The sequence below is a fragment of the Musca autumnalis genome, unplaced genomic scaffold (genome assembly GCF_047663935.1).
Source record: "Musca autumnalis isolate F117 unplaced genomic scaffold, ASM4766393v1 scaffold_5, whole genome shotgun sequence".
NCBI lineage: Eukaryota > Metazoa > Arthropoda > Insecta > Diptera > Muscidae > Musca > Musca autumnalis.
In genome coordinates, this window is record NW_027412088.1 from 90,430,407 (window position 1) to 90,446,592 (window position 16,186).

At 36.9% G+C, this 16,186-nt stretch overlaps 1 protein-coding gene across 1 annotated transcript; it reads right to left on the reverse strand.

The window, feature by feature from the left end:
- Positions 1 to 7,165: 7,165 nt before the first annotated feature.
- Positions 7,166 to 15,974, reverse strand: LOC141404984 (ornithine decarboxylase 1-like). The gene is made up of 7 exons (XM_073988874.1): positions 15,712 to 15,974; positions 15,408 to 15,657; positions 10,236 to 10,359; positions 9,997 to 10,170; positions 9,678 to 9,926; positions 7,426 to 7,497; positions 7,166 to 7,365 (listed from the first exon to the last, which is right to left on the reverse strand). The coding sequence occupies exons 1-7, from the start codon at positions 15,884 to 15,886 to the stop codon at positions 7,219 to 7,221; spliced, it is 1,191 nt and encodes a 396-aa protein (XP_073844975.1). The 5' UTR covers positions 15,887 to 15,974; the 3' UTR covers positions 7,166 to 7,218.
- Positions 15,975 to 16,186: the final 212 nt, after the last annotated feature.

Here is a 16,186-nt window from a genome sequence, read left to right on the forward strand (position 1 = left end):
GTATGGATATACGACCAATATTTCGATGCGTTGCAAACTTTTTGGCCAAAACCAACTTATAATACCCTCCCCAGATAGTGGTGTAGGGTATAATTTCATGAGTTGTCTACAATTTGTCAGTAATACTGTTGACAATGTCAGTAGTCAGTATAGATTCACTATTGACATTTCCTACAGGGTATGTACGAATTGGCATACAAATAGAACATAATCAAAAGCATAAACAACAGTGTTGTTGTTATTGCCCTTCGAACACAAAACGAACGACGACGAAACTAATAATAGGCAAAGGCCTAAACTAGTAATTAAGTAATTACTGTTATTGTTGTTATTTTTATACCCTCAGCCTTTAGGCTAAAGAGGGTATTTACACTTTGATACGACCACAAATGTGCCTCATCGAAATAATTTTTTTAGACCCCAAGTATGTTTGTACGATATCCGTTTCAGACAATTTTGAGTAGATCTAGCAATGTCCGTCCGTCTGTCTGTCTGGCTTGTGCGCACGATAACTCTCGAACGGATCAATCGATTCGGTTCAAATTTTGGGTATCGAAATATTTTGTCCATATTTGATTTAAGTTCGAAGATGGGTCATATGGGTCCACTCCTTCAGGTACCTCCCCCACAAAGGTTCAAAAATTGTCGCAAAACTTGTGCGCACGATAAATCTTGAAGGGTGTAACCGATTTGGTCCATACATTGCCCATCGTAAAATGTGTACCAGACTTAGGTAAAATTTCAATATGGACTTAATCGGTCCACTTCTTCGGGTACCTCCCACACAAAATTTCGTAAAAGTTCAGTTTAGGGCCATCTCTCGAATCGCTTTGATTTTTGTTTTAACCACTTTTTTCACTGCCCCCCATACGACGGTATCAGTTTCATCAGGGGCAAGTCCATACTTCCTGAGAAAATAGCCTGAAAGTTGCAAAAACTCCCATTGACACCGCGTAAGGTGGTTGGAGTGCAAGATAACCCTCGAACGGATCTTCGGTCCAAAATTTGGCCTTAGTATTATTTTGTCCAAACATAGTTTAAGTTCCAAGATAAGCCATATCGGTCCACTTCTTCAGGTACATCCCCCACAAAAGTTCAAAAATGTTCGGAAAATTTGTTCGTACGGTAACTCTTGAAGGGAGTTGCCGAATTGGTCTATACTTTACACATCCTTATATATTTACTAGATATAAATCAGGTTCAAATATGGACTATATCTGTCCACTCCATCCGGTACCTCCCACACAAAATTTCAGATAAGTTCACTTTAAGACCTGCTTTCGAATAACATTGATTTTTGTTGAAGCAACCTGTATTAACTGCCTCAATTACGATGGTAAGAGTTTTTTCAGGGGTAAGTCCATACTTCTTGAGCAAACAGCCCGAAGAGTGGAAAACCCCCTATGGCACCATATGTTGTGGCTGGAGATCCACTTCCATAATGGTCAATGTAGATCCATTCCTTTTAGTTTCTCCTCCGCAAAACTTTTGATCTTTAATCATAATCAACATTTTTGTCGGTTCAAACATCCCAACATTTTAAAAAACCCCTAAATACATAAGTTTTTTGGGAAATTGTTTCAATATACACAGCAGAGAATGACTTCGATCACAAAAAGTTTCATCACACTCGTCCATTTACTCGATTTTTGTTCATAACGTTGTTGTGTTTGATCTGCATAGAATGATTGTTTTTAAATAGGCTCGAACAAAACGATCAGGTTTGATGAGTTTTATCCGCACGCACAAAGTGAGCGTTTGTGGTTGTGTGTTTTGTTCAGTAACAAGGGATGATCGAACATATGACTCGTTGGTAAACGTTCATAAATCTGATTTTCGTTTTCAATCGAGTTTGCTCTGGCTCAATGATTGTTCACGTGTTCGCTCAACTCAGTGTTTTTTATACCCTCCACCATAGGATGGGGGTATATTAAGTTTGTCACTACGTTTGTAACTACTCGAAATAATCATTGTAGACCCCAAAAAGTATATATATTCTTGATCAGCGTGCAATTCTACATCGATATAGCCATGTCCGTCCGTCTGTCCGTCTGTCCGTCTGTGGAAATCACTCTAGCGTCCGAACGGATTGACGTAGGTTGATGAAATTTTGGGAAAATATGTTATATTTACGTAGGACTTTTGGTATTGAAAGCGGGCTATGTAGGTCCACGCTTTCGTATAGCCCCCATACAAAATGACGCGTGACGCGTCGTCGTTTTAAGGAATTTTTAAGATATTTGGCCCATTTTACCACCGAATTGGTTGTAATTTGGTACTTTGTGTCTCCAGAGGCCAAAAAATATTCCTACCAAAGTTGGGTTATATAGGTCCACGTTTTGGTATAGCCCCCATATAAGGCACCATATAAAGTACGCGTCATTTTAGTATATTTTGAACGTATTAGACCCATTTGACCGCGGAATTGGTTGTAATTTGGTACTTTGTGTCTTCAGAGGCCAGAAAACATTCCTACCAAAGATGGGTTATATAGGTCCACGTTTTGGTATAGCCCCCACATAAGGCCCCCTTTATAGTACGCGTCATTTTAATATATTTTGAATGTATCCGACCCATTTGACCAAAGTGTCGGTTGTTACTTTGTATTTGTGTTTCCAGAGACTAAGAAACATTTCTACTATAAAATTTTTATATAGGTCCACGTGTTGATATAGCCCCCATAATACGATATCTCCCGATTTTCGATATTTTGAAGGGTTTAGCCTCATTATCACACCGAGATGGCTGAAATTTGGTATTTAGTCTTCTTTAGGCTTATAAAACTTTCCCCCAGTAATTTTTAGGTATAGGTCCACGCCGTCATATAGCCCCCATAGAACGGTACCTTCCGAATTTCGGTATTTTGAAGGTTGTGGTCACATTAATCCACCGAAATGGCTGAAATTTGTGGTGGAGGGTATAAAAAGTTCGGCCCGGCCGAACTTAACTCTTTTCTTACTTGTTTTTTAACATTTCGGTAAATAGCAGTTAGTTTTTTGTTTATGAATTCTCATTGCATGAAATGCAAAATTAATAGGAAATTTGAACCTATCAAATGACTTTACTGATATTTTTATAATATTTATAAAATACTAGCGGACCCGGCGAACTTCGTCTCGCTATTAAGGAATAAAATTTCATACAAAAACTCAATTTTCGATTTTTCCAATTTTCCGACTTTTCAAGAGAGATTTTCCAAAATTTTCTTCCGTAAAGACCTTCTCCTCGAAAATACGAATAACTGACAAAAAATTTTACAGAAATCGGCCTAGCCGTTCTCATTTTATGAATTACTATACATTTTTTTACACCATTTTTATATATATAGATTTACTTTAAATAGCATTTGCTGTAGTATGTATATAGTATCATATACGTATATGAAACATAAGAAATTAATTTTGAATTAATTAATTTATTAAATCATAATTTTTAAATCATATAGGTAGATACTTTATTGAAATTAATGTTTGTTGTACTTTTATAAGAACCACTGTTGTCTCAAATCCAAATGAAATAAACGATTTTTTTGTTTTTTATATATATTTAATTTCTACTAATTTATTAATTTTTTGTTTCCTACATACACATTTTAAATATTGTAAATCGAAAATATCCACCATTCATACAATTATTCACTGCAACTCATTTTTTAACACACACACATACTATTTTCGTCTGTTGTGATTTCAATCAGAATAAATATTCTGAGTTTGAGTGCGATCAGATCACTCACTTCACAAGGAAAAATCAAAATAATAACATTCGCTGTGGCTGATCGTCCCGTTAGTAGCAATCAAATATGAGTTCGTAAACAAAGCAATCAAGCCAGCCACTTGAACGTGAACATCCAACTTCATTCAATTCAAGTTAGGTCACATCATTTTTTGTGTTTGTGTGAGCGACTCGAATAAACAATTTACAGCCGACGGTCTGATTGAATTGAATTAGTTTTTTGTTATGAGTGTTCGATCATACACAATCGCACTCAAAGCCAGTCTCTGATACACAGGCTGAGGGTATATCTCTGTCGGCAAAGCCGACTGATACTTTTTCACTTGTTCTTTAGCACGACAACAGCAATGACAACAAGTAGGAAAAGCGTTAAGTTCGGTCGGGCCGAACTTTTTATACCCTCCACCACAAATTTCAGCCATTTCGGTGGATTAATGTGGCCACAACCTTCAAAATACCGAAAATCGGAAGGTACCGTTCTATGGGGGCTATATGATGGCGTGGACCTATACCCCCCAACGAAAACTAAATACCAAATTTCAGTCATCTCGGTGGGATGATGAGGCCAAAACCTCCAAAATACCGAAAATCGGGAGATATCGGCTATATCAAAATGTGGACCTATATAAACATTTTATGGTAGAAATGTTTCTTAGCCTCTGGAAACACAAAATACAATGTTTCAACCGATTCTGTTGCCAAATGGGACTAATACATTCAAAATATAAAATATGGGGCCATACCAAAACGTGGACCTATATAAACCAACTTTGGTAGGAATATTTTTTGGCCTCTGGAGACACAAAATACCAAATTACAACCAATTCGGTGGTAAAATGGGACAAATATCTTAAAAATTCTTTAAAACGACGACGCGCCACGCGTCATTTTGTATGGGGGGCTTTCAATACCAAAAGTCCTACGTACATAGGGAGGGTATAAAAGAACCCTTCATCCCAGCTAACATTTCTGAAGAAATTTCCGATTCTGATGAAGAATTCGTATCGAATTCGGTACGAAAGTTGTATGGACGTGGTCACCGAATTCGGTAAGAATTTTCTAAAGAAATTCTTAAAAAATATAAGAGTTTCACGACGAATTCGGTCCGAATTCCAAAGTAAATTCTCGGAAAATTCGGTGAAAAATTTTAATTTTGTGACAGAATTCGGAAGAAAATTCTGGAAACTTCGGTGAAAATTTAGATTTTCTTTTCTTTTGGAAGTATAAACTTGCCGACAAAAATATTTATTTTGATTAAAGCTCAAAAGCTTTGCGGAGGAGGTACCTGATCGACATAGTCCATTTTAAAAATGGATCTTATTTTGGGAGTCATTTTTTGATAGATTTCGCGCCCACATTTCAGTTGGTCACCGCATAACTTAGAGCTTTTGAACTACTACATCAGGAAACATGGACTTGTCCACGAAAAACATGATATCACGCAAAACATAATTTTCCAAAAGAAGAACATATCCTAAGCTGCACTTAATTCAAAACGATATGGACCATTTTCGAAGTTAAACTTCATTTGGACCAAATATTAGGAGATCGAATGTTTGGACCAAATCAGTTGCTCTGTTCAACTGAAATAGCGCGAAACATTTTAGCGAAATGCTTTGAACTTTTGTGGTGGTGGTACCTGAATGAGTGGACCGATAAGCAACATCTTCGAACTTTATATAATATTCGCAGAAATATTTTGATATGCAAAGTTTGAACCAACGCAGTATTCGGTTTAAAAGTTGTCGTGTGCACCGGCCTCTACACATGTTGGCCGTAGGGGTTTGTTATAGCTTTCGGGCAATTTTCTTAAGAAGTATGAACGTGCGCGGGGTTCAAAGGTAATTGAATGACAGTTGTAAATTTTACACGTACAAAATAGGTTTTTAGGAAAATTTACGCATTCACGCCTTTGGACTCCAATTACTACGGTGCTGTATGGAACAAACTCATGAGATACATATACACTAAACAATGTAAAATCACCAGTTCTATAATCTTATTATGAGTTTGTAATAGTCTTTTGTTGCGCGTCCGGATTATTAAAAAAATAAAAAACACCGAAATTTTGGCTTCAAAATATCTGCATAAATTCTAGGTGGATGCAGGGGATATATCGAAAAACAATGCTCTAGTATCATGTTGCCCGTAGAGTATTCTTTGAGTATATGTCTATAAAGTGCAAGGTTAAGCCTGAAATCGGAAGGTAACATAAAAAACTTGTTGCTTCAACCCATTTTTCTACATTAATGCCAATACAGCTTCCACGTAAATTAATTTTAATGGTCGACATTATGGGATCCCTGCTAAAACATTTCATTTTAAAGAATTTCAGTCATACTATATGGAATATGTTAACAGTTCGCGAATTTTGAAAGGGTGAAGCTCGGATTCATCGATTGTAAAAATTTTTGGTTTTTACCATATATGAGTTTTATGAAAACCCAAATAATATTTGTTTTAATTTTTGAACAAATTAAAAATAGATTGTCTAAGTCTGGAGTATTCCCCCCTTGGCTTAACTTCATCAATTTCCTCTTTGCAGAGAAAAATGTTTACAAAACGCACTGACAGCTTGCAAAATTTACTGATCGCTACCAATATCATGATTTCATCCCGGCGAAGGGAATTATCAATTGGCTTTTCAGTTTTTGAAATGATGATTTTTTAGTGAAAACCTGAACTCTTTAAGCATCGAGTATTCTCATGTTAATGAGAATGATGCTCACTTTTCGGCTTTCCCAAAAAACACCAGAACAAAATATTTGCAAGCTGACAGCACGATTCTCATTAATATGAGAATACTCGATGCTTAAAGAGTTCAGGTTTTCACTAAAAAATCATCATTTCAAAAACTGAAAAGCCAATTGATAATTCCCTTCGCCGGGATGAAATCATGATATAGGTAGCGATCAGTAAATTTTGCAAGCTGTCAGTGCGTTTTGTAAACATTTTTCTCTGCAAAGAGGAAAGTGATGAAGTTAAGCCAAGGGGGGAATACTCCAGACTTAGACAATCATATGATTGAATCTTCAACTAAAACAGAACAAACAAATTATAAATTTTTAGAAAAAATATTTTTTTTTTTAATTTTTGTATTTTTACAATTTGTTTATTAATGTTTAACTTTTTTTATATGTGTATTGGAACATATGAAAAATCCAGAAACAGTCATATTTTGATAGTAAAAAAATCAAAATTTTAATTTTGACCTTAAATTTCTCTGCATTGTTTTTGATGCAGTGAAAAGCTGATTGTTTTGTCTGTCTAACAAAAAGTTATGCAAATGTCTCTATCCGTTCAAAAGTTGCAGAGTTTTGACTAGGAAAACCGATTCTGAACCACTGTGCGCCGTGTATTGCTTTAATATTTATCATCCTTTTCGCCATCGAAAACCGTAGTCCTAGGCATCGTGAATAATAATAGTAGATTTTTCGAATCAAATTCAACAGTTTTCAAATATTTTATTACATTCAATATTAGTCAAATTTTTGCTTTATGAAAATACAAAATTTTAGGTAACATAAAGCCATTGAATGGACTTGCTATGGGTATGGTGTAGGCACCCATATTGGGAAAGGCCAAAAAGTCGCCGCACTTTAAATCGGGCAATTGTAAGTCTTCGGCAATCTAAAAACCATAAAATATTATAAAATGTTCTCAATCTTCTGGAAGTCATGGCATAATTACCTTATCCAAGGCATCACATGTAGGACCCCATATTAAGGAGTTAAATTTCGGCACTTCGGCATTTTCTTCATCCTAAAAGGGGGAAAATTAGATAAAATGGTTTATTTCTTTTTTATTTAACGCGTTGACCTTCAAAAAGTCTAACTTAATTTGCTTTTCTTTAGTTTTACACAAAAAACCCCCGAATAAAGAAAGTGGCAAAATCCTTCACACATCTCAACCAAAAAGGTACACTTAAATATTCACTTAATGCCGCACCTACATACTTTGGCAACAAGAGTATCCTTCAGAGTACTTAAGAGCGTCAAAGTGAGCTTAAGTACATGTCCTTTGTAGGGTAGTGCTCTTCAACGGCAACTTTGTTGCACAAAGGAATGAAGGTATGCACCTAGAACTGCCAAACACCAAAACAGTGTCTGCGGAGGTAGTGTATATAAGATGTGTGCAATAGGGTTTGACTTTTTTACAACCTCGTTTCCCTGTTTCATATTTTGCTGAGTTTTTTTTTCCTAAGATTAGATAAATTCTTAATTATAAGGTGATTCAATAAAAAAGCTCATACCAAAAGTCATTTGGAAATTTTTCTAGATAACCTTTTTTGACTATAAGCGGATATATAACTGAAAATAAGCTTTGGAGCCACACGACATAACCAAAATGGCATAACCTTTTGTTTCTCACTAAATTTATCATCAGACAATTACATATATATTATTTTATATTGTATATAATTTTATTTCATACACTCCGGTTCATCTGAATAGAACCAGCCAATATTTGTCTACAAATACCGTTATATCCGACGAAAGGATAGGAATTGTAAATTATAATTTTGTGGACATGTAGAGTATATAGTAGCCGATATTTTCAATACCTAACATGTTTCACACATACGTTACAACAGTACTTTTTACTCGCTTTATTAAAAAATGTCAAAATATTAGCATGTTTTAATGGTTCATCAGGATAGAACCACCCTAAGAATTTACACAAATCCTTTGTTAGATGTGGTAAACTTTAACAAAAAACTATTTATAAGTATAAATAAATGCCGTTAGTGTTGATTCCCAGCAAATATTGTGCAAAAATTTTTTATTAGGGTCTTGAAATTTGATGAAAATCCATGCTTAGAGCTCCAAAAAATATTTTTATGAAGAAATCGGTAGAAGTAATTTATAAAGTCAAAATTTTAGACTGAATTATGTTCAAAATTCTCTATACTACAATAATATTACAAAAAAGTCACATTTGATAGGTTTATGAGTCCGAAACAGAGGAAATATGGCAAAAATAAATCAAATTTCTACCTTTCCAGTCCAAAAATTGATATTTTATCTCAGGAAAGTGAATACAAATCGATGGGTTTCACCCAGTTTCGTTAGCTGATAACATCTACAGGTCCAAAAAATAAAGAAAATCCCACCGCCGAACTGAAAATATCGTCTACTATATACTCTACATGTTCACAAAATTAAAATTTACAATTCCTCTCCTATCGTCAGATATAACGGTATTTGCAGACAAATATTGGTTGGTTCTATTCAGATGAACCGGAGTGTATATCATATTAACTAAAAGTGGTTTGTGCGGGACCTTTTTAAATATATAAATGGAATAAAAGTTATTATAGTCAAAATAAACACCATTCGGGCAAAAAGAAATAATTTTTTGAAAAAAAAAAATTTTTGAAATAAAAGGTAAAAAATCATAACCCTAGTGTACACATTAGGGTTATGACTTTTTGACATTTTTTCTCAAAAATGATTCTTGTAGTGAGAATGAATGAACTTTTGCATATTAATGCCTAAAATAAAATTCATTCCATTTTACTTTGAACAATTTTTCTTTTGAAAAAATTCTATGAAGTGAAAAAAAAAAATTGTTTGCCAAAAAATTATTTCCTGTTGCATGAATAAATGGCATTTTGCCGCACAAACTACTTTTAATTTTTATGATATATGAAATAATGTTATATGTAACATAAACTTGTATATAATACGCTGACAATGTTAGTGAGAAACAAACAGTTATGACATTTTGGTTATGTCGTGTGCCTATGCCTTGTTTTCAGTTCAATATCTCATTGATCTTCAAAAATTTTTCAAAAATTCTGAAAAATCAAATATTTAAACGTTTTTGTGCTGATTTTATGTAATCTTAGGTAAAAACTCATAAAAATATCATACAGGGATACGAGGTTGTAAAAAAGTCATAACCCTAGTACACATTGTTTTCCAGTTTCGTTTACTCACCACAAAGTGTTGCACCTCAGCATGCTGATGATCATATAAAATACAATTGAATGAACCATAAACACCATCATTCAGATAATACATTTTTGTCAATAGCTTTCCATTGGGCAGGCGGGCCTCACGCTTAGCATGAATTTTACAAATCAAAGTATAAGCGGAGGCGACAAAAAATCTACCCGGCTCGGCGATAATATTAATCTTATCATCGGGAAAATGACGCATCAATGATTTGTTAACAATCTCAGCAATCTAAAACAACAACAACAACAACTTTAATTAGAGAATCAAATAAGTTGTGAAATCGGTCATGACAACTAACCCTTTCAAATTTCTGATTATCACTGCCCGGAAAACCACCACCAATGTCCAGCAAATTCATCTCATAGCCAAGTAAAGCACCAAATTTAAAAAGATTTTTAGCTATGGTAATGGCACGATCGTAGGCTGGCAAATCATTGCAACCGGAACCAACGTGAAAACTGGTACCAATAACCTAGAAAAGGGGAAATAACATTTTGTTGATCCGTTTATGATTTACTGCTTTTGTACGAATATTACCTTTAAGTTTAAGCTTTTTGCCAAGAGCATTAATGATGTTGCCTCATTTTCGGCATCACAACCAAATTTATCACCCAGCGGACATTGGGCCTCTTTGGCCTCACAACGGAAACGTATAACCAAGCTGTAAAGAGATTATAAACATTTAAACTTAAGTTCGTATTTTCAATAAAAACCAATAAGGAAAGGATCAAAGTCGGGCGGAGCCGACTGTATGATACCCTACACCACTGTGAATATGTAAAATCTAAATGGGAGATATATGTATGTATATAAATCTGAACTGATTTCGATATAATATGGTACACTTATTACTGGACAAAATTACGTCACATAAAATTTCATCAAAATTTGACCGATATAGGGTGCTTGGTGCAGCAAATACGTGAAATCGGGCGAAAATATATATGGGAGCTATATCCAAATATGAGCTGATTTCGATATAATTTGGCACATTTATTTTTATACCGAATTCAGTTGCACATTCCTAATTTCATTGAAATTGGACATATAGAGTGTTTTTGGTGCAGCAAATAAGTAAAACCGGCCGAAAATATATATGGGAGTTATATCCAAATCTGAACCGATTTCGATATATTTTGGCACATTTATTCTTGGACCAAATTCAGTCACACATTCCAAATTTCATTGAAATCGGACATATATAGCGTGTTTGGTGCAGCAAATAAGGGAAAAAGGCGAAAATATATATGGGAGCTATATCCAAATCTGAACCGATTTCGATATAATTTGTCACATTTATTTCTAGACCGAATTCAGTCACACATTCCAAATTTCATTGATATAGGACATATATAACGTGTTTGGTGCAGCAAATACCTAAAATCGGCCGAAAATATATATAGGAGCTATATCGAAATCTGAACCAATTTCCAGTCCAGTTTTTCTTGAAGAAGTTGATATTTCCTTAGGCAACGGCTCTGAAAGCTCTGAAATCCCAGAAGTGCGTGTTTTGGATGTCCTTCTAGTACTTTGCCTTTACAAGTTCCATATTTCCCGAAATTAGCTCCCAGAAAAATTCCAAATCCAACACCATGATATTTTTATACCCTCCACCATAGTATGGAGGCTATATTAAGTTTGTTTTTTTCTGTTTGTAACGCATTGAAATATACATTTCCGACCCTATAAAGTGTATATATTCAGGATAAAATTCTGAGTCGATATAGCCATGTCCCTCTGTCTGCCTCTTGTAATCACTCTAGCGTCAACAATAAATGAGCTGAGCGCTGTATTTTTGCACCCAAGTGTCTTTTCTCCATATGCAGGTCAAGTTCGAAGATGTACCACGTTTTGGTATATCCACGATTTTCGGTATTTTGGGGATTTTGACCGAACTACCCGTAATTTGACATTTGGGGTTCCCAGAGGAAACTACTCCACCAAAAATCGTACATATGTACGATCCTTCTGATGTTCGGGTAGCGGAAAGGACGTTCCGAGACACCATCACTGCTGCAGCCGCTCGCCATATCCCTGCTGGTCGAATACCCGAAGTAAGACCAAACTTCCCAGCAGCGGCGACGAGATTAGCAAATGAGCGTGATGAGCTTCGCCGAACCAATCCCAGTGACCCCAGAGTCAGGGAGCTGACACTGGAAGTTAACAGGCTGGTCGGCGATCATAAGCGGGACAAGTGGTTAAATCATCTGAAGAGTTGCAACATTGGAGCCGGTATAGGTGAATTGTGGGCAACGGTTAAGTCACTCTCGAATCCTGGAAGAAGGGAAGATAGGGCCTCAGTCACGTTTGGCGACGTTACGTTGACTGACACGAAGAGGTGCGCAAGTTGTTTCAATCGACAGTTTGTAGATCACCCCGAGAGTGACAGAGCGAAGAGAAGAGTATTACGTCGCATCAGATCTCTTCCTGCCGAGTTTACAATGGATGGTGTTGCCAATGCCATCAGAAACGCCAAATCATCCAAAGCGTTGCGCCCTGATGGAATCTCCATGGTAATGCTAAAGCAGCTAGATGAGCCGGGAGTGGAGTATCTCACTAAAGTTCTCAACTTGTCGCTATCCACCCTCATTGTTCCCGAAGTCCGGAAAATGGCCAGGGTGGTACCACTACGGAAGCCCGGCAAGGATGCCAGCAAAAGTGAATCGTACAGGCCGATTTCGCTTTTGTCGCCAGTTACAAAGACCCTTGAGGCCTTAGTCCTCCCCAGTATCAGAAATAGCTATAAAGTTGCCGATCATTAGCATGGATTCCGTAATCAGCACAGCACGACAACTGCGCTGCACGCCATTACCACACATATTTGTCGAGGACTCAACCAAAGACGGCCGTGCGATAGAACAGTGACGGTGGCGCTTGACCTCGGCCAAGCTTGAAACGTTGGATATTCAATTGTATGTGTGGACGTCAGTCGTAATTGGAATTCAGGAACAAGAAGTCCAAGCCCCGTAGAGTGAAACGGGGAGTTCCCCAAGGTGGGGTGATATCTCCGGAACTGTTTAACCTCTACCTCTCCTGTATTCCGCCTCCTCCAGACGGCATCGAGATCATAACGTATGCGGGTGGTTGCACGATCCTGGCGTCGGGTACCTATTCTGATGACATCTGTGAGAGACTAAACAACTATTTAACCGATCTTACCACCTTTTTCCATTCGAGGAATATGCAGATTTCCGCCACAAAATCAACAGCCACTCTGTTCAGACCACAAACTACCCAAAATTTTAGGGGTCACATTCGACACTACTTTCAGGTCGTGCGCGCACGCCGCAGCTATCTGCGACAAACTGAAAAGTAGGAACAAGATCCTCAAGTCCCTAGCCGGCAGCACTTGGGGTGCAGATAAAGAAACCTTGTTGACCACATATAACGTGATAGGTCTGTCTGTGGTAAGCTATGCGGAGCCAGTGTGGTCCCCGAGATTATGTGATACGAATTGGATTCGTACTTGCCAGAATGCCTCCCTGAGAACAGCAACAGGGTGCCTCCTCAAATCTTCAGTGGACCATCTACATGAGGAGGCAAAGATTCTTCCAGTAAAGCAACACAAAGAGATGCTTTCGTTGCAGTACCTGCTTGGATGTTACCGTGTGAGCCATCGCAATCACCATCTTGTGGGTAGGCCCGACACATTCAGGCAGATTAGGAAGGATATCCATGCTCTAGAGGGAGAGGTCGAACGATACAGGAGAGAACCCTAGATCAACAAGCATATCAATCAGGTTTAAATAGTATTCACACGGATGCAGTTGCCAAGGCCTTAATCAATTACAGTGTGAATAAAGTCCTCGAAATACATCCCCGATCTATTGCAGCTGAGGAGCGTCAGCTACCACGACAAAATAGAGTAGTTTTGGCTCAACTACGGTCGGGATATTGCAGTCGCCTAAATTCTTATTGGGCGGAAATCGACCGCGCCGTGCAAAACATCTGCCCAGTATGGGCCCGCACGACACAAAACACCTTTTCAACTGCCCAGCCAAACCTACTCATCTAACTCCAGTGGATCTGTGGTTACATTCCATCGAAGCAGCCACTTTCCTGGAACTGGAGATAGACCCACAGCCAGATTGAACAGAAGAACGAACATACAAACATAATAACAAACACTGTTACAACAACAACCAAAAATCGTCAACATCGGTCTATGTTTTGGTATAGCCCCCATATAACGGTACCTCCCGATTTTCGGTATTTTGAGGATTTTAGCTACAATTTTTCACCAAACTACTTGTAATTTGACAGTTGAGGTTTCCAGTGATCACAAAACATCTCCTCTAAAAATTGTGAACATAGGTTCACGTCTTGGTATAGCCCCCATATAACGATACCTCCCGAAATTTGGTATTTTGAGAATTTTAGCTATAACTTTTAACCGAACTAGCTGAAATTTTACATTTGAGGTTCTCAGTAGTCACAAAACTTCTCCACTAAAATCGTCAACATAGGTCCATGTTTTGGTATAGCCCCCATATAACGGTACCTCCCAATTTTCGGTATTTTGAGGGTCTTAACTACATTGTTTAACGGAAATACCCGTAATTTGACTTTTGAGGTTCCCTGCAGTTATAAAAGTTTTCCAGATGGGTAGACACTTTGATATATCCCCATAGGCGGTACCTTTCACCTGGCTGAACACAGTTTTTAGATTGGATTAGATGATTTTGGCATTTGGGGTATCCATGGTCGAAAATGTTTTTACCTAAAATTGTGAAAGGAAATTAATTATTCCATTTTAATTAAGACTATTTTATGGTGGAGGGTATAAAAAGTTGGGCCCGGCCGAACTTAACGTTTTTTTACTTGTTAGTTCCAATCCTTGTGGCACGGTTCTTTTATTATTTTACGGTCATAGATTGAGCATATATTCTGTGGACTTTCTCTCTCGTTTCCATGGAAGATGTTCCTCAGGAAAAAAATAAGTTTTTTAGAAAACAATTTTCCTCAAGACCTGAGGATAACTCATTTCTAATCCGTTTCATTCCATAGAAAAAAATCGTCTTCAGGTCATTAGAATAATGCTAATGTAAAAATCTTCTTCTGATACTGAAGACAACCTTTTATGTAAAAAATCTTACTCAGGATCTGAGTATAATTTGTTTCTACATGAGCAATCTTTTCCATATAACATATATTGCTCAGGCATTATAGATAATTTTTTCCATAGAAAATTTTTCCGCAGGCCCTGAGGAGAACATTTTCCCAAATAAAGAATGTTCCTAGGGCGTTAAAAACTCCTCTACCTGTGAGGAAAGAACAAATTTGTTTCTAGCCAAAAGGAAAATGTTTCTATAGAAAATAACTTTTCTTAGGATCGTCAACTGGAACGTCTGCTCCGAATACTTTAAACCCGTATTGCCGATACGGTATCGGTATAGTGAAGAAACCAGTGCCACAAATCTGTCCCGTACATCACATGTCAACCAGGTCTTCGATTTGAGTCCCATTCTGAAAAACTGCGATAGGACTGCGTCCTCGTTGTCGGAATACGATATACAACAATAACAAAGCACACCTCACGTTGCTATTGAGCCTCACAAAAAAACAAAAACATTCGTGTTATAAAGGTCTTCACAACAAAAACAGATGAGTTTACATTAAGTAGGAGCAGCTTCATGGTCGCATTGATAATCGAAACTAAGCTAATCAATACCTGTACCTTATATAATTGCGATACAACACTCTACTTACTTGGACTCCGGAAAATGTTTGTGCAGCTTATGTATTTCGAATTCTGTATCCACCGTGCTCGTCATGACACCCTTTTCCTTGGCATATTCCAAATGTGTGACTGGCTTACACGGTTGAGCGAAAATAATACGATCAGGATGAACATTCAAATCCAAAACTTGTTTTATTTCACCCTTTGATGCACAATCGAAATTTGTACCCAGCTCGGCTAGAGTCTTGACAATATTGCCATCATCATTACATTTTACAGCTGAAAAACGGGGGTAAGATGTTAAAAATTCGTAAATCCAACTTTGCCACTTACCATAATAGGGCTTTACCCTTGGCATATATTTTGTCCACATGTCATATTTTTCTCGTAGGCGAGTCAAATCACACACAAACAACGCTTCATCGGTATTTTTTAGATTTTGTTCCTCAATCACTTGTTTCAAGTCTATTTCATTTTCATAGAAATTTATTTCATTTTCTTTAAACATTTTTATTGTCCTAGTTAGTTTTGGATGCTATTGAGTGGGTTTATTGTTGTCGACTAGACGTTAAATACGAGACTATTTTTTTTGAATTTAGTTCATCGCTATTTGGTTTATTTGGGTTTATTCACTTCGGAATTGACCCAAAGGTTATCAGTTTAGTCGCCACAAGTGGGACTAGAGAAACGTGCACTGAAAGAACAGTTGTGACGATTAGAAAATTATGATTGGGAGAGTCGATATAGAATATGGCACACAGTGGCTAATAATTGTTTTAGCAGGCAAACATTTTGTAATTTTGATATT